This window comes from Aythya ferina (genome assembly GCF_964211825.1).
Source record: "Aythya ferina genome assembly, chromosome: Z".
In the NCBI taxonomy this organism is placed as follows: Eukaryota; Metazoa; Chordata; class Aves; order Anseriformes; family Anatidae; genus Aythya; species Aythya ferina.
Window position 1 is genome coordinate 83,434,356 of NC_140299.1, and position 24,135 is coordinate 83,458,490.

Sequence of the window (24,135 nt, forward strand, 5' to 3'; positions counted from 1 at the left end):
AGAATCATCTACTGAACCGAGGGTTAGAAGGTAAAAAACATTACATATCTTTAACAAAAATCATAGAGTTGATCTCAAAATATCAGTTTGGTGGCCTTTGTTTCAGGAGCAGTAAAACTCATAGAAGTTATGATTAGGTAACTTGCCAAAGACGGCACAGTGGGGATGAATTAGCAAAACAGAATGGAAAAATCAACAACCCTAATGTATTGCAAAAACTGATCAAAAAGCAATATATGATATGTCTGCTATAACTTACCTTTCAGTTATTATTTCAGGAATTATTTCTGAAATAATTCCATATAAACAATCCTCTACTGAGGAAACTAAGAACATGTCTACAGTTATAATATAGCATAACATAATACAAACATTCTCTGGCCTGCTTGCAGGACTCAATAAGCAGCATTGTCTATTCGTTTAGCCCTTCTTAGAGAGAAGCTTTTAAATACAATACAAAATTAACCCATCAGTAAACAGCGTTGTGAAACCAGGATCACAATGGGCTTATTTTGACTTAGAATTTATTAAGAAACAAATGTTAGTTCCTGCATTGAAAACACATCTGGCTACATTAGATTTAAAGAAAAATAAAAAAATTAATAATGGATTATATACTCTTCAGATTCATGGCAGTTGCCAACTACTAAGAATGAATGTAAGAAAAAGATACATCCCATAAGAATAATTGTTCCTTTGCAGTGCTCTGGCATCTTCTCACAGTCCTCTAGGTTAGCAAATAGTCTACAAGAGACCAGACACTGAACTACACTGATCACTATTTAATAAATAGCAGGTCCCACATCAGTAAATAAAAGTGTAATTTGTATTGAAGGGGAGAAATCTTTAATAATATTATTAAGTTCAACAAATATGTCTGTCATTATGAACAACAGGGGTAGCACCCGATACTTTTAGCTTTGTGATCTACTGCATTGTGTTTTTTTTTCCACTTAATTCTAAGATATTCTTCCATATTCTGATAATAGACTTTATGCCAAAAGTTTACAGAATACAAAGTGATTTAATATCAACTATCTATCCATTGTCATCTATTGATTAATAGAGCACTACAAACCCATCATATAGCAGAAGAATTCTGCCCTGAGTTGTCACTACTTTAAGGTCTTATTCTACTATACTATTAATGAATTGAGGCATGTAAACTCTTTTCTGCATTTCAAATTGAATCTGTACCCCCTTAGGTTCTGTCAAGTGAGTATATACATAAAGAGACCAGTGGAAGGAAAAAAAGACACTTTAAAACATGTTTTTCTGGAATGAGAAGCCATGTGAAATTGATATTAATCTCCTTTTTCGGGACATTAGCATTTTGATTGTAACATGACAATGATTAAGTATTGATTAAACAAGTAGAAAAAAAAAAAAAAAAAAAAAAAAACAAACAGGTATATTTTACAGCAATACAACTGGTGAAATAGACCAAAATGTTCACAACTGAGAATGCAGATGATACAAATTAAAAACAAAGCTGTACTGAAGAATAGCGTCTTTCAATCAAAAGTCTGTAAAGTGAATTTCATGCAACTTTAATGCCATTTTTTTTTTAAATGTTTGAAATCGTAGGGGAAGAATCAAAACTGTAGATGATGGATTAGGAAGTCGAGAAACCATGGTGTAAGATTCTGTTGGTGTCCAAGTCCAATCAAATACAATTCATTTTGTGGAATGAATTAGTCATGTGGCTCCCTGGCATAGGTTTGTGCAAGTAGATATATTCTATATGTTTGTTATGATACCAGGAAAGTGACACAGAAATGCATGCTTTCATTTCTCCCTCCTCCAGCACTTACTCTCACTTCTCTGTATTTTCAAAGTTTATGTTACTGTTCAACATTTCTGTGAAAGCCTCATCAGGTAAGACTCTAAATATGCACTTGGAGATTTGCCATGATTTTTCAAAGGACTAAGACTAGCCTCATCTACCATTACACAGATGTAGTACATGTCATTGCTACTAATAGGTTTTCCTTCACTATACTGAACTAACACAGAAAGTCTAACTAAATGCAAATTGCTCTTATATGCAATAATTCTGATAAAAGAAAAGGACAATAATGGCTTTTTGAACACCATGATATTGTAGAGAGTGCCCTCATTAAAATCCTGAGTAATAATATTCCTTTGCACTTCATCAAAAGTGAACTCATGTAATTAATTCTTTTTTATAATTTCAGTCTCTGTCATTATCATGATCATAATAAGATTGACAAGTAAAAATTATACTATAACCAAGGTTTCAGATTTTCACAAACCTGATTGAACACTTTTGCACAAGATTGGCTGTACACCTGGAAAGGATTGAAGACAGCCTGCTCTTCTCTGCCCTTCAGTGTCAAAGGCAGGCATTGATTGGAGGTAACACTCTCTTCAGAGTAATTCTCACAAGACAGCTGCTCTTTCAAATATTCCTTTTAAGGAGAGAAAAAAAAAAAAAAAAAAAAAAGGAATTACATGCCACCTAGCCTTTTAACTGAAATTTCCCAAATTTCAGGCATAACTTTACTGTGTGCTTCCTAATGCTAAAGGGGAAAATAAAATATCTTTCTCAAAATAGAGACCTTTTCAAGAGTAATATCACCCTACAACAATAAAGAGCTCCTATGAATATCGAACTGAAGCAAATCAGAATAATCAGGTACTGTTTTGAATTTATCATCAGTGATGTTTAACAGGTCTCATTTAAGATATGCGTTAGGTCTATGTGGTAGTGAAAAACAAATGTTTTCTATGAGCTGTTCTAATGTATATAATCTCTTTTATATGATAAAGTATACAGGCATATTTGTTTTTTAGGCAGCATTACATAGTCACTACATGACTATAAAATCTGTTGTTTAAACACAGGAAATAAATACTCTACCCCTCTTCAAAACTATTTTTAATTATTTAAGCATTTGAAGACTAGAACTCATTTGTGATTTACATGGCAATTTTAGAAACTATAGTGTAACAGACACATGATTATTTTGGCCACAATCTTTTCTGTTTTCTCTTCTTAAACTACTATGTAAATAAATCATCATTGCATGCCAATAAAGCGTTTTGATTAAATAGAACCATTTTACGAAGAGCTAGATAATGAAACACTTACAGATCTATTTGCTGGAAGGACTATTGTGATTAAACAGTTTATTGTTATTAAAATGAAGTCCATAATAATAGGATTGCCATAACATTGAGCTCACTCAAGGTGAGTCTTTATTAAGATGGGTAGATGCAAGTGTTCCTCTTACTTTGCAGTAATACTGAGTTAATAAAAAAAAATAAAATCAGATGAGGGAGTGTGTAAACTACATTACATGACAGTGTACTTCTAAATTGATCCTTCTAAAACAATAATTTCACCGTCACTTTAAACTGATTCAGATGTGGCCTGGCCTGAAAGGCATGAATTTCCTCCCAATTTGGATTGTGGTTGTTTCTCCCTTGCATTGGCACTAGCATACGTTGTGAAATCGGAAAAAAAAAAAAAAAAAAAAAAAAAAAAAAAAAAAAAAAGGTTTAAGGTTTCAGCCAGATGAGAAAGTCACACAATTTCTAGTACTAGTGCAAAGGAGGCCCTAAGAGTTGCAAAACACAAAGGGAAGAGAAAGAGTAGGACTGACAATTGGCTGCAACCTGTAGACAGGACTGCTTAAACAATCACAAAATCATCCTAGTGTATTTTTTTTTTCTTAAATAGAACTCATTGCTTTTTCAGTTTAAACCAACAGTGTAATACAGCTGTCAAAACATACCATAAGTCTTCTACCTATATTTTCTCAGCATCCAAAACCATTGTGTTTTGGTTTTCCCTCCCCTCCCCTTTTTCTCCATTCATCAATTGCTTCATGCCATAGCAAAGATTTTGAAGTCATAACGAGTGGGTTTATTAAATAATAAATATCTTAAATAAAGATATTTCTACACATGTACTTTTTTTTTTTTTTTTTTTTTTTAAATGTAGCACCTTACATGCACAGATTTTCTCAAAACCTGTAGATAGCCCTAAAGCAACCCAACTATCTGAGCATCTCAGCTCCAGAAGAAACAGAATCTGTTGGTTTTTCAGAAAATATATTAGAACTCACTGTTCATGCTTGCAAGGGTTTTGAACATTGGAAGTGGTATACAGCTCAATTCCCATTACAGGTGTTTTCCTGTCTTTGGAATACCATGGATTTATGCTTTGACACAGAGACTTAATCAACAGTGATATACGTATTACTTTGAGGACTCCTTTAGTATGGTACATTTTGTAGAGTCAGAAAGGGTAATGTTTCAGAAATGTGTTAATAGATAGAAGAGAAATCATGACTGTAAACATGTGAGCTCTATCTTTACTACCAATGACTGGTCATGAAACAAAGCAGACAGATTATTTGTGAGCTTGAAAGCTCAGGTGGGTTGTTTTCTCTTTGGTAGCAATTAGTGAAAATTACTTTAAAAATAATTATTCTTCTTGATAAATACATGAAGGACTGTTGAATGTTCTGAGTTCTACAGTATCTGTAATAGGGCTTTATCACATTGTAGCTCTGTTTCCAAACATAGCTTGTAAGAATCTATATCCCTTTTCCCCTGACTTTCTTAAGAAAATTATTGAGAGCCAAGATTTTCCATCTCATCATTTTGTTCTCTATTCACTTGCAGTTACTAATCGCTGTAGCATAAAGATCTCCAAACTAATTTTAAGAATGTGACGCCTTGACAGTCCAAGGAGTCTACAAAGAAAAGCATGGACCTTCAAACAGAAATCAAGTCTGTTTAATGTGCCTGACTACCAAAAAAAAATAATCTAAATTATGAAAAATAATATTGAAAAATACATTACCGTTATGCCACACTAAGCATTAAAATGTTTTATAATGGTTTCAAAGCCAAGTTGAAGTAGTGTTCATAAGTCCTTCTGTGCAGTCAAGCTGGTCATGATTTTATTATTATTTTTTTTTCTTTCTTAAACAAGACAGGTTTTCTCCACTGAAAAATGTTCTTTTTTTTAAATGAAGCTCATATTATCTGCACAAATTCAAGGAGAGACACCTGGGATGTGGAAAGACAGACTGAAGTCCCTCTTCCACCTAATTTTCTCAGCCTCTTACATCCTATCGGAGCTGCTCCACTTTGTATAAATAACTGAATACTCATAGGAGTGAGATCTTGAATCAGGGTTTCCCGAACCTGATATGGGCATTCTACCCCTTCAGCTAGAATACAATTCTATTTCTGGCCCTAGAAGTTACAGAATGGATTTTTACAGCAATTTCTACAAAGCAAAACAACTCCATCAAGGGAAAATGACGAAGTTCTATGCTGATAGCTAATGGTCTAGCAGTTTGGGCATTTAGTTTGGATACAAATTCAATTCCCCAGTCTAAACCAAGAAGAATAAAGAGTTGAGCCTGCATAAACGGTCCCTTAGGTGACTGCCCAAGCTACCGTATTATATGTTATTTTAGGAGGTCTTGCTCATCATCTTTTCTTCAACTCATTATACGAAGAGTAATCCTGAATGTACTCCAGGTGAAAAGGTTTTGTTTGAATTGTATTACAGTAATAATTTTCACTTCACTTCCTGAACCGTTTAATTGTTTGAGATGAAACTTGAAAAGATTCTGTATTGTATTAATATTAGGTTGCCATCTCTACATACATGCTTACATTGCTTCTAAAAGTTCCAAATGCAGATGGATAAAGGTTGCTTGTAAGCCTGTACTTAGGAACTAAACAGTTGATCTGATTTTCAGAAGCAAACTGCCTGCATGAAGCTGTTCTTTATTGCCTTCATATAGACATAGCTGCCTAATTGTTTTTTGCTATCTTTTTTTTTTTTCCTAAGCAAAATCTTGGCCTGTGCCTATATTTGCATTATTTTGCATTTAATTATAAACACTTCAGTATAGTTGCAATGATCTTAACAGCACCTGCTTATGCATTCAAGGAATAGTAATTTAGTAATTAAAGCTAATAAACAGAACTTTCTTAATTAAGCTGTGTAGATCTGTTATCATACAATTTAAGCAAACCTGCATTTACTTCAGTGTATAAAATAAGAATGCTTTTGGTAACTTGCAGCAATTTAGTACAGCCTTAGAAATAATGATATAATTCTTTTACCTTACCGAAATTCCATGTGCAGCAAATAAATGTGAGTTTGTTTACTGTAATTTCAAAGCACTTTAACTGAACAGTTATCTAGATTAAGTAAGATTTTCATTTGGATGCGTTTACTTCCTCAGTACAGCTGTGGGGTTTGTTTGTTTTTTAAATCAGAAGAATTGATTTACCACATTTAATTTTACTTCCTGTAACAGTCAATTTTTCAATAGCCTTGCTATTGTGGTGTGTCTTTTTTTTTTTTTTTCTTTTCCTTTTTTAAACTGTACTTAAGCTCCTAAAATGTATCTATGGTCTACAGTACAAATCTAAAGGAAGTTTATGTGCCATAATACAGTTTAAGTACATAAATAAAATCTACATTGTTTCCCCATAAAGTAATCTCTTCTGTACAAACGCAGAAAAGCCTGAACTGAATGGATTCTATTACAATACAATATAGGATTTCATATTGACTTTAAGAAGCATTATCACCTCCTTGACTAACCCTTAGCTGCCAGCAGACGCTGCCTCAGGCCAGTACACACCTAATTGCTCGGTAAAAAGGCCGTTTCCCTACCTCATTGAGCCGGATGATGTGATAAATTTGCCTCAGGTACTCGCTGCCACCTGGTTTGTGGCAGATATCCAGGACCATCATGTTTATTTTCTGCTCAGTGAATCCAAGTGCAATGCCTTCTTCCTCTAACGGTGCACCTTCCACTGCAACCGAGCCACTGGAACATGAAAAATTAAAAATATTCTTAAACTACTAAAAATCAAAATATTGATACAAAGTCAGATGAAAACACGTGTAAAATCCTTAAACATTTGGCTTGCACAGCACAAATGTTGCTGTATACATTACTGAAACCTTCACACTAAAAAATGCTAAACAATTAAAAGGTCATTAAAGATAACATTTTAGTATTACACGAATTTTACCGATTTTTATCAGAAAGACCGAGAACTTAAAACATTCTTTACTGTAAGGACATACAAGGAGCAAATATTTTTTTATTTTCTTTTCCACTATAGAAGTATCTTTGCCATTCCCTGTAGCATTTGCATTCGATCTTTTGTACATTTTTCTTTGCCTGTCGCTGCACATATTAAAGCCTAATTAACATGTCAGAAAGGTAGCCATTACTCTAAGTATAGGTTAGAAATTTTAAATGAAGTCTTTTTCTTTCCACTGGTATGCTGGTAACCATTTCAAAGGTACCTATTTGCCACTTGTTGCACTTTTTGCCCTGTACTTTTCATTTTTTTCCCCTTCTTAATAATGTTAGTGTCCAACTGCTAAAAAAGGAGAGGAAAAAAAATAAATGAAGGTGACAGGTTGAAAAGCCTCAAAAAAGTGGACATTCAGAACTCTGACCATTATCAGACTGCTCTCTGGATAAAAACATAAGTTACCAGCTCTGTAGTTGCTTAATATTGTAGACTGGCAAAGTATTAATAATAATAATAATAAAAAGTACTAAAAGAAATTCTTTCCTCCAATTTTTGAGCTGCAACACAAGTGTATGTTGGTATCCAGACACGTCAAGAACTTGAAAGACCAACTGAAAATATTACGTATTCTCCAATCTTTATTTTGATTAATTTAAAGTCTACAAAATAAGCACTCTGACTAACACCCCCTCCCCCCAATCCCTCATCCCCAGTGTTTTACATTTTAGAAGTGAAAAAATACAAATACTTTGGTATTGTCAGCTGTAAGTTGCAGTTTACTGTTGAAAATGTGCCGTGATTACCAAGTTAGTTCTGCTGAAAGTTGCTGCTTGACCTGAAGGCTCACTTAAATGCTGCACAGCTGCTGGACATTAAAGCTGATATTGCTTCCACATGCAGCTTCAGAACTTCCTACAGAGCAAATAGTTTCAAAATATAAACTATAATTTTGTTCTTTGCTGAATGGAAGTAAGGAATACTCTGTTATTATGGTGTATTTTACACAAAAGCTTCAAAGACATCGATCTTTAAACTTAAAGTACGCTTAAGGCTGATGTTTCAATGCCACATATAGACATAACCTGAATTTCTTGTCAACTTCTTAGCGATTGACATTGAAAAAGTTGAGGACCTCTGACAAAGGAGTCTATCAGTGTCAGCGCCCAAATTTTATCCTTTCCTGTCCGTCAGTGTGCAGGTGAAGCAGATGATTGGATTCAGTCAGTGCTATGATTAATGAGTTCCTCTCTGGATTTGGGACTGCCTATCAATCATGTCATTAGGAAGAATGTGCCCTGAAAGAGGCAAACCTCAGCCAAGGAATAACTGCATTCATCTTAATCTGTATATGCACCCAGCCAGCCAAGTCAGGGTCACCATGATGAAAAACAATAATCTTCAACTCGACAAATTACTTTCCAAAGACAGACATTTCTTTTCTTTCTGGGCAGTGTGCTCTTTCAGAACCTAACGTGACTGTTTACAGCTCTGGTGCTACTATAAAGTGAAGGTTATTTTAATGAATAGTAATGTTTTCATGCAGTACACAAGACAGGCAATGCATACAACAATCTTTCACTGCAATTGTTTTTCCTTAAAAAGTAAGTTGAATTTGTATGCCATAATGCAATAACCTATATAATATTCACACTTTTTGTGAAGCCAATTTCTGATAACAATAATGTAACATAAAATTATGCAAGACTTGCTTATAAAAGTCTGGTGCACATCAAAGTTGTTTTCCACAGCTGGGTCTGTGAATCACACATACATTTTTGGATTTCATTGTTTTTATTTTTCTTCCACACAACTGTATATATTAAAAATCTATAAACATGTATGAATATACATAAAAATGCATGTGCATAAATTTATCCACTAAATGATTGAATTATAAAAGGTTATACAGAACGTATTTTTACACTGAATATAACCATTCTGATTTCAAACAAATCACATCACAATACATGTAGTGTCCTTCAAAAAATCTGCCTTTAGTTTAGTGGTTACACAACCATTACCTAGTTTAAATATTTCAATTTCAGCTTTAATATATTAGTTTTACAATTCACATTTATAACAATATTTTATCTCTACACTGCATATCTCAGCTACCTAATAAATACATTTTTCTCCCAGTAATTGACTGTTGATACTTGAATACAAAATATAAAAATAATATTTATTCTGTACTCCTATTGTAGAAATCCCACTGAAGTCAGAAAAGAGTTTCCTAGCTGCATCATATATCTACTCACTAGGAGAGTTAAGTAATGCATTGTTCAGTTTCTTAAGCTTACTGTTAGAAACCCTGATCACAAACTGGTTCTCAATTTAGAAGACACTATAGACATACAGAAAACATTTTTCCACAGTGTGATACCTGTTATGAATAATATATTTTGCATTTTTCTGATATGTTAGAAAATTGATAGTACTTAAAAATTCTCACCTTCAGCAGACTTGCAAATACTAAAGCTTTAGCTCTTAGAGAGTATCGCAATATTTGTCTTATACTACATTTATACTATTTTTAAAAACACCTGTTCTATTGGTAAATTAGGAATTCTATTAGGATGCTCTCCTAATCTAATCTAAAGTATCTATACATTTTGTGCATTTTAGTTTTTTGGTTTTGTTACATGATTGTTTCAGTGGCTGGCATCTGGCTTCAATCCTTTAATCACTGGATTAGAACTTGTAAATTAGTATTAAATGGAAATGTAAAAGACCACAAAAGTCAATGTCAATGAGCATTTGTGTGATACTGTTGCCATTTAATACTACTCTTGTTGCCTGATTACTTGCAGGAACGGGATCCAGTGCCTTAAAGTGTTGCATGAAAGCCTCTTCATTAATAGCAGTGATTCTTACCTACAATCACGATATTGTTTATTTATGCTTATATTACTGTAAGGATGGTAATGTCTGGAACCTCCAAGAATATTCATGGAAATAAAACCACACAAACACATGAAAAACAACAACAACAAAAACAAACAAAACACAACAACAAAAAAACACCCTTACTTTCAGTGTAGCCAACCGTTTAATTCACTGAGTCCTGTCACTCCAATAAATCTACTATTGGGAAGTTGACAAATAGTGTTTTTACAGAGTGGAACACAACTTCAACATTAGAACAGGACTATGAACATGCTAACATGTACAGAAATTCTTGAAAAACCATTATAAGGATTTAAAAACTTGGACCTAAATGTCAAATCTACAGTGAAAGTTGGTATTTCCTCAGAAAGGAACAGCAGGGTACTTTCTTGTCCTGTTTTCATATATGCTACTTGCCCCCTGGGTTAGTTATGTTTTAAAAGGAAATATGCTTACTTTTTAATCTCAGATGAACATGGAAAGCCTTTTATTCCTTCTTAATTTAATCACTATAGCAAAACTCATTTATAAATGCATTGCGGTGCCCTCTAGTCAGTGTACCTGTTCATGTTCTGAAAGATATATTGACTAAATTATCCACCTTTTTGGATCATCATGAATATGTGAAAAAATATGAAACAAAACATGAAACAAACTATGTAACATTCTAAGCACCATAAAAGGACTTTTGAAACAACAGTTTCAGACACACAATTCACTTGCAAAAACAATGATATATATCATGAAAATACTATGATGCCATCAATATTAAGAACAAGTCTATTTCATATAACACAATATCATTAATTATCTAAATATTTTTTAGTTAAACAACAGCCATAAACATATAATTAATTCAATAAGTTAAAGAATAAACAATAGCATTTGGGAAGTACTACATTCTTACCAGTCTGTGCTCAATTTTCTTGCCTTCAGCAACTGGCTTTCGATCCAGTTTGGTCTTTGCTGTTCAATGCTCTGTATAACCTTCTGGGTCACTTGTTTAGGACCACTTTTCTGTTTTCCCATAATACTTTCTAAGCACACACGAATTAAACTGAGTTTTTCTTTGCTCCATCTGTCAAGCGTTGCACCTGTTAAAAGTTCTGCAGTATTTCCATCCTCAAATATCCGACATATAATTACAATCAAGTTCCAGACAAGCAGACCAGCTTTCTTCAATTCAGCAAAGTTTCTTGACATTTTTCTCTCAGCCAGAAAAAAGAAGTACTTAATTGGGGGAGGCAAACATGCAATCACTGTAGGTAACTTGCTGATTACAATAGATACTGCCTGAGCTGCAAGCCTTGTGAAGCCTTAAAAAAAAAAAGAAAGAAAAGAAATATGATTAACATTAACATTCTAGTTCTATCACAGCAAGCTTCTGAATGTTGTATGATAATTTCTAACTTTCTTTTGTACTGAAAATGGGTATAGAACGTAAGTACTCAACACTGTAGCTTGACTTGTATTATGCTTCCTCTATATAAATCCCCCAAAATCTAAACAATAACACAAATTAGAGAACCTACAAAATATAGAATTCACACTGTGACTCTGTTAACAATTAATCTTGCTGTGCACAGTTATTCCAGGACAAATTAAGAACACCCTGGTATTCTGAATGGTAAAAAAATTGCCTTCAAAATTGTAGTGCAATATTTTTTTCAAGAGTTGAGCATTGTACTGAATGTATCAGGATATTGCATATATTCATAATCTTGTTTTCTATCAGTCCTTTTTTATATTCAAACCTACAAAATTTCAGTTTATCAGCTTAAATAAAAGAAGCACGCGCTACATAGCACACCATTTTAAGTACTACAGATATTAACAATAAGCATAAAAACAACTACAGAAAATATGCTGTTGAAAAACCAAAGGCATATCTAAAATGAAACAAATGAACCAAAAGGTAAGGTACAATGCAGATTCGTGTGTGGATTAAAAACAACAACAACAAACAAACAAACAAAAAAATGACAAGAAGAAGAAAACAAAAAGCAAACAAATCAAGAAAAAAATTCATCCCTTTCACTTCCAGTCTTAACTCATTTAAAAAAAGAAAAGAGAAAAAAAAAAAAAAAAAAAAAAAGAGAAGGTAGATTTGCTCACAAATGTAAGCCTTACTTCTCATCTAGTCATATCAGACCAGGCTTATCAGACCAGCCTGAAATAGTCATAGAAGTTCTGGCATAGAGTTCATTTGTTAGAATGCCATGAGACTCAGTGAGAACACTGCTGCAAAAATGTGCATCAAGATGCTGAAGAAAAGATATATGGAAAGAATTGACTGATGGCCCAACACTCTGAAGCAGGCTTTCCCACAATCTACAATTCCAAACCTTTATGCAAAAATATACTACAGTGATTCTTATTGTACTAAAAATAATCAGGTGGCAATTAATTTCTGGTGAAATTCCACAAGTTAGCCTTTTGAAATGATGGAGGGCTTAGGCACTTAACAAAAGTATCTTAAACCTTTGAAAAATATCCTGTTATATACATTATTTATCTTTCTTCAGTCAATTTTTCAAAAGTCAAGCACCACGGAATTCAGCACCAATTTTAGTGCTATGCAAGAATAAATTGTTGTGTGAAGTTGAGACGAAAAAATAGGTATAATTTCAGTCAACACTATATACCTAAATTTAAACTGTCCAGATTGAAAAGTTGATAACTGTGAGAAGTTATTGCCATTAAGGCAAGAGCATAGATATTATGCTTTACAGTCCCGTGAATCCCTCCTTACAACTGCCAGACACTAAAAATAAATACATACATACATACATACATACATACATTTAAATGGTATTATTATTATCAGTACTACAGTACTGATTATTTTAAAAAGCTTGTTGGTGTATGCAAGGTATAAGCCTTAAGTAAAAAATAAACAAACAAGATGAATTTTAGCGCTAAACACTTAAAAAACAAACAATCAAACAACAAAGCAAACAGCCTCCCCCCTCAAAAAAACAAAAAAAAAACAAAAAAAAACAGTAAAAAACAACAACAACACAACAACAACAAAAACACAATCAAACAAAAACATTCAACAGGATGTTTGGAATATGTTTTCCTTAAGGTTATATGGCAACACCCATGAAGTCTAAATATTTAATTTTGATATATACACGTTAAAGGGTTAACAAGCCTTTTTAACAAGACAAATTTCTGTGAGAGTATAAATGTCACCCACATTTCCCAGACTCCTTTCTCTTCATTTCCCGAGGTGTATAATTCCATTCCTTTGGAACTGTTTTCAGTAAACTTTCAGGAACTATTTGCTTGTGCTGATATGTTCCATAGTTTTCTGTTGCCTCCCACGAATGCATCAAAGAAATTATCTGCTTCACTATACCCTTGACTGAATTAATCAAAGTCAACTTCAAGCATCTGATAACCTCTGGCTCCAACTCGCCACAACTGGAAACTTCAGAAGAAAGAATTATTAAATATTCAGTGAGTGTACAGTCATTTGTTCAAATATGTTTCAGAAAGAAGTGTTTCAGAATTCTTATAGAAAGAAAAGTAACAACATTATGATTCAAAACACCTTACATCTATCAACTTGCTACAAATTAAAGAAATAATATAAAGCAAAACAATGTAGCATCTTGTACCATCTTAATACACTACTGACAATACAATACAATTTCATTTTTTTCCTCTACTTCATGGCTTCTTGTCAGCAATTTTTTTTTTTTCAAAATTTAATCTGATTAATATTTTCCTTTTTATTTGGAGTACACTTAATTACTTGCTAGACATTAATGAGTTGAGTAGATATACCTATTTTTTTGTTACTTTCTTGTCTTGCAAGCATTAATACAGTGACATTTCTTAGCTAACCAAAATGTTTTATTAGAGAACAGCAAAGGAGAAATGATACTTTGGCAACAAAAATGCATAGAAATAATAGTCATCAACAGAGACATAGCATGTTATCAGAGATTGCATGTTGAAAATGGAACATCTTAAATACAGTTATTGACATTACAACAAGTATCAATCTTCTCCACATTCTTAACACCACAGAGAACTGCAGTTTCTCCATTGCAATGGAACAGCAGTTGTCAGGCAGAGTGCTGCAGGACATATCAGAGATATTTTTTGACACTAAGGTCCTTTGCCCTAACTTTTGCTTGTCTGTGCTTTTTCTGGTGTAAGTTTTTTTTTTCTTCTCTGCGGGGTCTTTCTCAAAGCTTCCTCACAATATTTCTATCTTTTTCTTCCTCTTAAGGCTCAGATTTCCACTTTTTGTAATCCCATTTTTTCCCAGAGGAACACCTGAGCTCTTTCACCACCAATATTATCTGTTTTAAGATATTCTTATTTCTGTTACCACTCATTCCTTCTCCTGTTTTATTACTTCCTTTTCTTTTTAGCCGTCATTTGCAATATCATCCTTCTAAACCTCATCTCCCTTTTCTAGTTGAATACAGCTTTTCCTTGGGGGTCATGAGGCAAAACGATCATGACGGCAAATTTCCCTCTCCATGGAAAATTAGCAGTCTGTCTCCCTTTTGGCAGCAGAGTCTATATGCCCACCAGACTAAGTCTTCCTCAAGAGTAGTCCTTCCTTTTCTTCTTCCACTCCCCTTCAGTTGATTCTCACTTTTAAATAGAGTTATTAAATGCACAGGGACAAAGATCTTGTGTTGGTAAGGACCTACAGACAATATCTGCTGCCAACCTGCTGGTAAGGAGATCCTGGCCTACCATACTGTTCTATCATACTCTTTTCTCCAAAATTTCCACTGTTCCTACAGTGACCTGGTCACTGAGAACAATTTATAGCATAATTTTGAAGAAACATACAATCATTTAATCACATTTATTAGAGCAAAAATAATATGCACTAAATGTCTGAAAACTGACAAGGTTTAACATCAGATTTAAAACACTTTCTAATAAACTAAATACCTGTCATGCTGTACAAGTAATCCCACAAGTGCTCTTTTTCCATGTAGGTCTCAAAAGCAATTCCTAGTGATTTGGGTGACAAAATGCAGTGAGATAATACCGTGAAGATTGTTTCAATCAGAGTAGGCTCTTTTGTATATATCTGTTCTGAGAGGGAACTTCGTTCATCGCGATTCAATACTTCACTTCCTTCAAAATAAACAAAACCATTGTTAATAATTTTCAGGTAATTCAAATCATAGAAACAGATAGTATAAATAAATAAATAAATAACAAAAGTAAGAAAACTTTATCTGAAAAATATTTCAAACAATATTAATACTGAATACAAAATTAATCCTGATTACAGATACTGAAATCTTATCTCCCCTGCATAATTGCATTTGACTGCTTTTCTGAATTATATGTAGCCATTAAGAAAAAAAAAAAGAAAAGGAAAAAAGAAAAAAGAAAAAGAAAAGAAACCACTATGAAATATATCTATTTAATTAAAAAACAAACAAACAAACAAACAAACAAAAAACAATAACAAAACACAACACGTTAGTATATAACTGGAATTAAATTATTCACTAAATATTAATTAGAATTAAGTTGGACTATTTCCACAGAGTCACAGTCAAAAATTATTACTGCTTAGCTGGTCTCAACAATATATTAGCTTGAAATTATAGAAATTGATTTGGTTATACAAAATAAAATGAAGTAGCTGTTGCATACTCCCCAAACTGACTTAGATTTGTTTTTCAGCATAAGATGAAACTGAGAAGAAATCATTTATCTGAAACAAAATCTGAGGTTTTCTAAGATACAAGCGCATATGTTTTAAAGTTAACTAGTGATTTTCATAGATTGGAGTGGTAACAGGTTATATAACATATATTTCTAAATGCTTTTCATAATAATTTAAAAACATTCTTCCAGCTGAAGGATAAAGATGTGTTTAAACATTTCTATGGCTTTGACTTGTGCTGACTTTAGAGATGATTCTTCACATATGTCTGGGACATCCTTTTGATGCTAATGATCCTAATAATGGCCAATTAAACACTTTTCATTCAAATGTATAGTTTGCAAAACTGAAAGTCTCTATAAGACTGATTTTGATAGAATTATGCTTAAAAATGTCATTGTTTTATGCCAGTTTGGTTGGCCCTATCTTTGAGGTCTCTTCCAACCTAGATGATTCTGTGATTCTGTTTAGCAACCTGTGCAGGAGAAAGATAAAAGAAACACAGTTTCTAGGCTTATTCTTCATAGTGGTTCAACCAGCCTTCAAAATCTACCACAGAGGATAACTGCCGTTTTCCAACCAGCTCTGTGAATGAGTTGAGAATGTTGTAAAATTCAATAATCTCATTTGAATCTCCTCTGAATTTCTGCAATCTAATTCACATGTTATTGTAAACCATACAGATTTTGTAGTGAAACCTAATAGAAACATTGCATAGTATGAAGAAATCTGAAGAATAAGACCAATCATTTCATAACCAACAAGCTCTCTTTCTCCCCTCTACCCTACAAGGCAGGAGACAGATTGTCCATTAGATTTTTTGTTTAGTCAGCTTTTTTACCTATGAGTTGAGTGAGCTGGCATACTGTGCTAAGACATCTTTTAATGCCAGATGCTCCTAAGTAAAATGGATTCCTCTAATTCACACAAACCAGTGATATGTTGTCTAATATAGATATGGCAGGGAAAGAACTGAGAAAACAGAAAAAGCAGTTCAAAAAGAAAAATCCAGAAGTACTCAAAACATAGGAAAAAAATTTAAATTAACTTTCATTATATTTACTTGAAGTAGATTTTTAAATTAATTTAATCAAGTTCTAAGGTTTGCTGAGAAAATTCTAGATTTTTCTAAATCTAATTTCTAATTAAATTTCTAATTAATTCTAAAATTAATTCTGACTAATTCTAAAATTAAATTTCTAATTCATTCTAAATCTAATTTTAAGTTTTCTAAGTTTTAAAAAAATTAGATACTACGTAAACAGTCTTTGCAGAACATGATGAGAAATTGCTTTAAAGGGGCTTGTGACTTGAAATTAAAGCTATATTTGGTCTATGGTAATGCCACATGGAAAGTTCAAGATACAGCTTCTTAACTTTTCTAATTAATTTGGTGATATCAATAAATTCAGGTAAATAGAAAGAAGCATAAAGGAATTTAGCGGGAGGTGGAAGTTGTACATGTATCTTCTTATAACTGGTTAATAATGTCATGTTTTTAAGTAAAAATCTTTGGGAATCCACTGGGAAACCATTACAAGGCTAAGCATTAGAAAATATGCATGCTTTCATCTGTTTTTTCTTGTTTTATCCTGAAGTAAATGTTGCCCTTATTGTAAGAAAATCTGACCCTTCAAACCTCAAGATGAAATGTGGCCTCCTTGAGTTTTCTGATTTAGAAATTGGCAGAATAATGTCAGCTGGTTTAAAGGTTTATCTAGTTGATTGGTACAGATGGTTAAATATTATGAAGTAGAGTCTACAGAAAGATATGTAGATTTCTCTTACCTTAGAATTTTTTTTTAACGTTTATTAGCTCACCTGTCATAACATTAAATATTCATCTTACTGTGAACTCCAATGCAGCCTTCTTGTTAATCATCACATAAGAACAGCATTTATATGATAGGCATAATACTTACTGCCCACTGATGCTTCCTCCTCTCTCTCTTTTTTTTTTTTTTTTTTTTTTCACTCACCACATTAGTAAATCAAAAGATAGTCTGTGAAGGCAATCTAAAGCTCCTATTGGTAGCACAGAGGAGATGCTTCTTTTTCCTTTTATCTGTACTTATATCCCTACATAAATATGGTTATACACTTGTCTTATGCACTGTTAAATACAATCTTCTATTGGTTACTCCTACAGTAAAATATTCCAAATGCACAGAAGATGCCAAAATAAATAAAATTTAATATAGAATTATTAATAAATACCTTTACAAGAATGTCATGTATTTAGTGAATAACAGCTGTGCTTTAACCAGTTACAAGGAATCATTCTTCTTATGACAAAATAATGCACTTAACCTCCTAGGATAGTACAATGTATTTTAAGGACATATCTTCAAAGAGGCAGACATACAAGTATAATTTATCCATATATCTTTCTTGCTGATAGAAATACCTCCCAGTAACTTGCTGACATTATCACACTTATCCAGATCTTTTCTGCTACTGGTTTAGCTATGAAATGAATCTTACTGAATTTAGAAAATCTGCAGTTTTTGACTGTAGACTTCTCTTTCCCTATTGAATCCTTACCAAATAGACAAGCTAGGAACACTTATGCTGTATTTTTTGATGAAAAGAGGTAGTCAAAATTCACATTTCTTCATGCTCTTTCAGTCAAGAAGAGAAACTGATGATAGAATAAGTTATTTCTGATACGGTTCTTTTATTTGCCAAGAGCATAACATTTCTGTTTGCTTTATAGTTTAAATAACAGCAGCTGAAGAAAATACAAAGAATGCAAAAATATTTTATTTGTTTATAGAACAAATACAGAAATATCTTTCAGCAAGCATTCTGCACTGCTTGCTTCTTTGCACTATACTCTCAGTGCCTCCCCTGTGGCTTTTTTTTTTTTTTTTCCTGCTCTGGCAGATGACTTCACTTGTGTCTCATAGACTTGCAATCTTCCAATGCAGTCATTCTCCAGTCAGCCTTGACTGTTAGAATCTCTTGTACATTTATACATAACTTCATTTCAGCAGAAAGTCTATTATTTTAGGTTTTTATTCCAAATATAAATTTTAGATCATATTACTTCTATCCTGAATGAAATGCAGATCTTAATCCTACCCATTTGATTTCAGTAAAATAAAAATCATAACATCCCCCATATTAGCTGCTACCTATGAATCCAATGAATCTTATTGAATCCAATGAAGCTTGAAACAAGTAAAAAGCACAACACAAGACCAAAAAAAGACTGTAACAAACTTTTTATCATTTGTTTGTAAATTATTATCACAGTAGCAAACTACTTCTTTGGCTGTATATTCATACCTCACTAATCTCATCATATTTTACACTTGTTCAGATTCTTTTATAGTATTTTCTCCCTGAATATAGCTTCACAGAAACTTATGATTGTCCGAATTAATTGCTTGTGTGAAACCTTACGTGTGTCAAATGGAAAAATTATCACCATCATAATATCTCAAACCTTGATTGTAGAGAGGACAGGATGCTGAAATTGTTGCTAAAGTATGAGGAGGTATTATTGAATTTAGTCCTATGGCCACATTACCTTCTTTGTATTACTGCTTTGGGGATTGACACTGTACAGGTCATCCTCTTAAGTATTTTGCCTGGAGCTCTAATGTACCCAGAGATTCCTACAGGAACTGATCAGGTCTCTACTTTGAAAAATTAACCATATGACCATATCTCAAAGGCACAGAGATATGCATAGATACATCACAGAGAGTATCTTCACATTTTATCAAGAGAAAGTGTGGGACTTTTGACAGGGCTTTATTACAGTCCAAATGGAAACTCTTATTCTTAAACTTTCAGAAACTCCCATAAAATCTCTTTGCTGTTTTCTTTAGCTTATCACCAGAAAGTCAACAAAAGAAAAAGGGTATCTGATTAAGATCCCTTTTCCACTGATCTTCCAGCTAGGACTACTTCATTCCAGTGTACCCTACTACTGTTTAGCCTCATTGTTTTTTCAAGTACAGTATCCGCAAAAAATTACTGGTCAGACAGGTATTTGTAGGAGACACACCCTTAAAATAATTTTCTAATCTTTTGATGTTAGGCTGCCATGATACAGTTTGCAATTATGAAGAAGCTGAGAAAACTTTTAGGAGTTCTGGACTCTATTCTTGCAAGCCTCTATTTAGCGCTATTTAACTGGATAGTCCCAAATATTTGGAGGAGAGAGATATCTCTGCACAAGCATATTAGCTCCTCTAAGAAACATTCCAGTGCTCTTCTAATGAGGACAGTGTAATGCAGACTAATCCACAAATTTTGTTAAAAAATTAGCATGATTACATTTCACCAGATATATTTGTGGTGCAACCATGGGACTAGTATTTTTTCCAGTTGCTCATTAGATTTTGTCTGAGGACTATTAAATCCAAGCAGTTATTGCAAGGATGTACAATTAACTTCAAGTACTTGAAACAGAAGTTTTCAGTTGTTATACAGATTTAGCCAATCTAAGAAGCTTCTTTAGGGAACATACATTTTCTTTTGTAACAACTCGCTGCTCTCACTAAAAGATGCGTGATTTCTAAGTGAGGTCAGCTGGTAAAATTACTACCTTTTACTCTTCACCTAAAACAACTTACAATAAATCAGTGTCATTTACATGAAAATGCTGCAAAATGTATTGTAGCAGTTAAAGAGTTGCTTCACAAAGGGCAATGAATTGGAGTCGGCAAATATATCTATATATATCTATATATAGATATATAGATATATATCTTTCCATTCCACATATACTATCAAGTCATTTCTCTTCAAAGAAATTGGTTTATAAAAGCACAGTCTGAGAAAAATCTTCATATCTATTAGTGTCTAGGGCACTGGCTGCACCAAATAATTTTACTTTCTCAGTGGAAATTCTTCCCTCCCTGCCCCACTTGTGTGTGCAAAGTAAATTATCTCATTTTGAAGCAGTTCACATTTCTTTGGGTCCATTTTCAAATTTGTAGTCTCAACTTACCACAGAGTATTAGCAAATGTCACTATCAGTTAATATTTCAGTTTTAGTGAAGACCAGGATATCATCTAGGTTTTAACTGTACAGGCTATACAATATCCATTTCCATTAGTCTCTCAAACAATATATTGTGCAAACCAAAAACATTAGGTTAAACTGCCAATAGCCTTGTCCTGCTGTGAAAACAGTTTTCTTCCAGTTTATCCCCACATGCCAGTATTCACTTTTAGAGTTGTATGTATAAAATGAAATTAATTATGTGTATCAAATGGAGTCTCACATATTCATTATAAAAAATAAGCATTTTTAATAGGATTTCATTTCATTTTCATGAATTCGCCAGTACTATCCCTTCTTAAACAGAAGTACATGTATGTGTGAAGCCTGAGGACTGATTGAAGCCCTTGGATATAGCATGTTGATGATTTCTCAGTGACTTTCTTATCTGCCTTTAGTAAACAGTAAGGTTGACTGAGTGGTTGCCAGTCAGTATTAATCCTGGGCTGGGAAGGTGTAGTTCAATACAACTACTGCTTTTTGCTTTACTATGTGAAGGATAACTCATGGTTCCTGGAAATAAAGGTTCTCAAAGAAGAACTCACAGATTGTTCTGCTGGCATGCTATGCATTTAGAGAAAGTGTAACAGAATTCTCAGAGTTCTCTTTCACCTTTCCCTTTTTCATATCAGCATCTGCTAGATTCAATAACTCATATCACACAAGCACCATTTTCTTTATTCCTTTATTATTTGTTACTTGTCAAAATAATCCATTTCTGTTTCAGATCCATGGGTGATAAAGCAATTCTGTTTAAAAAAAATCCCCCAAGAAAATGGCAAAACTAAATGTTTTGTCAGAAAATTAAAACAATATCAGATATTCGTTATTTCTCCCTGCAAAGGCACAGCAAAAGCACATAGACCCTTAACTGACTCAAAAATATGTCTTAAAAAATTCAGAATGCTGTACATTAAAAAATAGTTCTGGGCATACATTACATTGTAATTAACTGTAATTCAACATACCTAGGTTATTTGAACTTGTAGTTAAACTTGTAGTTTTAAGTTTAAGTTTTACTTGAAGTTTAACTTGTAGAGGTCCAACATCCCAATCCAATTTTCCAACTATTTTTGTAAAAAAAAAGAAAAAAAAAAAAAAGTTGGAAAAATAGGTCCATTTTCTCCAATGGCAGTATTCACTGGAGACACATAAGTGGTTCGGTTTTGACCATCCTAATTTATTGCTTTCCATATGTTTGGTGTGTCAGTTTTAGATCTGAGGAGCTATCTACTTCTATGTACATTTCATATATCATGTTGCACATAAAGTATTAAAAGTACAAAACTTTTCACTTGTTCAGAGAGCTTATATGTACGTAACATGGGGTTTCAATAGCTTCATCAAATATGGTAATCTTACAACATTTAGCAGCACTAAATCATGCATACACACATCCTTTAAAATACTCTGAGACAACTCTGTAAATCCCAACAGTACTTCCTACTATAATGAGGAAAATTTCTTAATTCTGCCCCTTACTATGGTACAATTATATGAGAACAATGGGAATAAAACTAAATGTGTTCGTATGATGCCTACTAAAAGTATCCTATAGTACAAAAAAAAATTAAAAAAAAAAAATCATCATGTTGGTACAGTTTATAGAAGGAGAAAGAAACCCCGTGTGTAAAATCAAGAAAAATGTAAAAAAGCCCTTCGTATTCAAAGAATTCTTATAATCTAGTTAAAGGTCACTGATATTTTTTATTTTAATTTTTATTGGCAGGACAAATCACTCAAAAACTACTGTATAATTAGCTTTTTATCTCTTTTTATGCATAAAATCGCACATTGCTGAAGTTTACTCTTGATGAGTAAATAATTCTGGAAGTTTTTTACCATACTAAACTGTCATTACTAAGGTATAACTTATTAGTCCAGGCTTTCTTGTACTATCATATAACAGCTCACACTTCAAAAATTTTAGCTTATCTAGCACCAGTAAAGTGTATGTATAGGAGAAGGAATAAAGATTATAATAATTTTACCGTTATATAATTAAACCTCATTGAAAATTAGAAGATATGCATCATTGTGGTTTTCACCTTTATCTAAACTGAAAGTTTATTCATAGCAATATTGATTCTGTGTAAATAGCATATTTTCCAATTCATAGTAGCATATATTTTCCTTAAGCTCGAGAGGTTGGTCAGTCAATAGATGAAAACACATTCTGTCAATTAATCCTTGTGATAATTTAAACACCTACTAAAATTCAGTACTGGGTAGTGCTAGAGTAAGAATATGATTCTGATCAAGCATTTGTCAATCTTTGTAAACGATGACACATATTTGAGTAGGTAAGTGAATGCAGTGCAGTTCTCAAAAAGATGCATGACAGAAGTGGAAACAATGTTGTATCCCCGACCAATGTTAGACAACTTTAAAATTACAAAATTAAATTAACTGAATTAACTAAATAATTATGTTATATTTTGTGACCTAATAGCTTGTTTGATAAGCAGAGAGAATGTTTTTGCTAAACAAAGATGAAAACTGATAGATGCTCATTCAATATTGCTGCAAAATTATGGCAAATGCATGATTTTTCCACCAACTTTTCAACAAACTGATCATTCAATGCAAAAGCTGTTAAAAGGAAAGATGTGAGAGAATTTGTTGCTTCAAATACAATGTTAGCAGAATTAAAAGAAAACCTCATAAAACCATTCTTTTATTTGCCCCACTTTTATATGACGTTAATGATAGTATTAAGAAGAGGGAGAACATAGATGTACTTCTGGAATGCCTACAGTGAAAAACATGTAATAACGTAAACAAAACCTCTAAGAAGCTTTTCAGTGAAGAAACATAATATTGAAAGTAATCTTTCAGATCCACACCTTTAAAAATCTTTGTTAAGCAGTTGTGGTATCAATGCACTATTAAGTTCAGAGTCATTTAGACTCCTTTGCATTTAAGACATCAGCCTACTTTATCGAATTGTAGCCTGCTTTGAAGCTATGAATACTCAGACTGACTGGAAAAAAAAAAAAAAAAATCATTAAAAAAACAATGAACCTTTCTTTTTCTTTACCCACTCAAGAACTGTCCTACTGATAACTAATATCCCAAAGTATTTAAGTAGTTAAAAATGAATTTGTGTTTCTCACTGATATTCTTGCAAGGATCAACAGCATAAGTACTTACTTGAACTTCTCAGTAAAATTCTCACTAAGAGACAATTATGATGTAGCAAGGTTTCCAAAAGCAAGTGCAAATTACAGTGTGGCTGGGATAAGAGCAGTTTCAGTTGACCCTGGGCTGCCATTTCTCCGGCTGATGGACTCCTTTCAAAATGCAAGATAAAGACAGAATAATGCAGTTAATTTATCTACGAAATTAATATCCTTAAAGTGCAGATGTAATGCTAACTCCCTTAAATGTCAATTCCTCCCAGATTACTCTGAAAATGCTTTCATGCTTGCTTACTTTAAGGCAGCTCAGGGAAGGAATTACATTTAATCTCAACTAGCTAAAAGCAAATTAACATTTGGTAGTCTGCCAA

The 24,135-nt window shown here is 32.9% G+C and overlaps 1 protein-coding gene across 6 annotated transcripts in view; it reads right to left on the bottom strand.

Annotated features, from left to right (window-relative positions):
* Positions 1-24,135, bottom strand: part of KIAA0825 — a gene marked incomplete at its 5' end in the record, with an annotated part of 250,673 nt that overhangs the window by 114,632 nt on the left and 111,906 nt on the right. For 3 of the 6 annotated variants that reach the window (XM_084504188.1, XM_084504190.1, XM_084504189.1), the window contains 6 exons: positions 2,277-2,432; positions 6,680-6,836; positions 10,850-11,258; positions 13,145-13,378; positions 14,872-15,060; positions 23,778-23,917. In XM_084504188.1, coding sequence (XP_084360314.1) covers positions 2,277-2,432; positions 6,680-6,836; positions 10,850-11,258; positions 13,145-13,378; positions 14,872-15,060; positions 23,778-23,917 — 1,285 coding nt within the window. Of the gene's footprint in view, positions 1-2,276; positions 2,433-6,679; positions 6,837-7,859; positions 7,969-10,849; positions 11,259-13,144; positions 13,379-14,871; positions 15,061-23,777; positions 23,918-24,135 lie in introns of those variants that run through there. The other 3 variants (XM_084504191.1, XM_084504192.1, XM_084504193.1) reach the window with 2 other exon arrangements.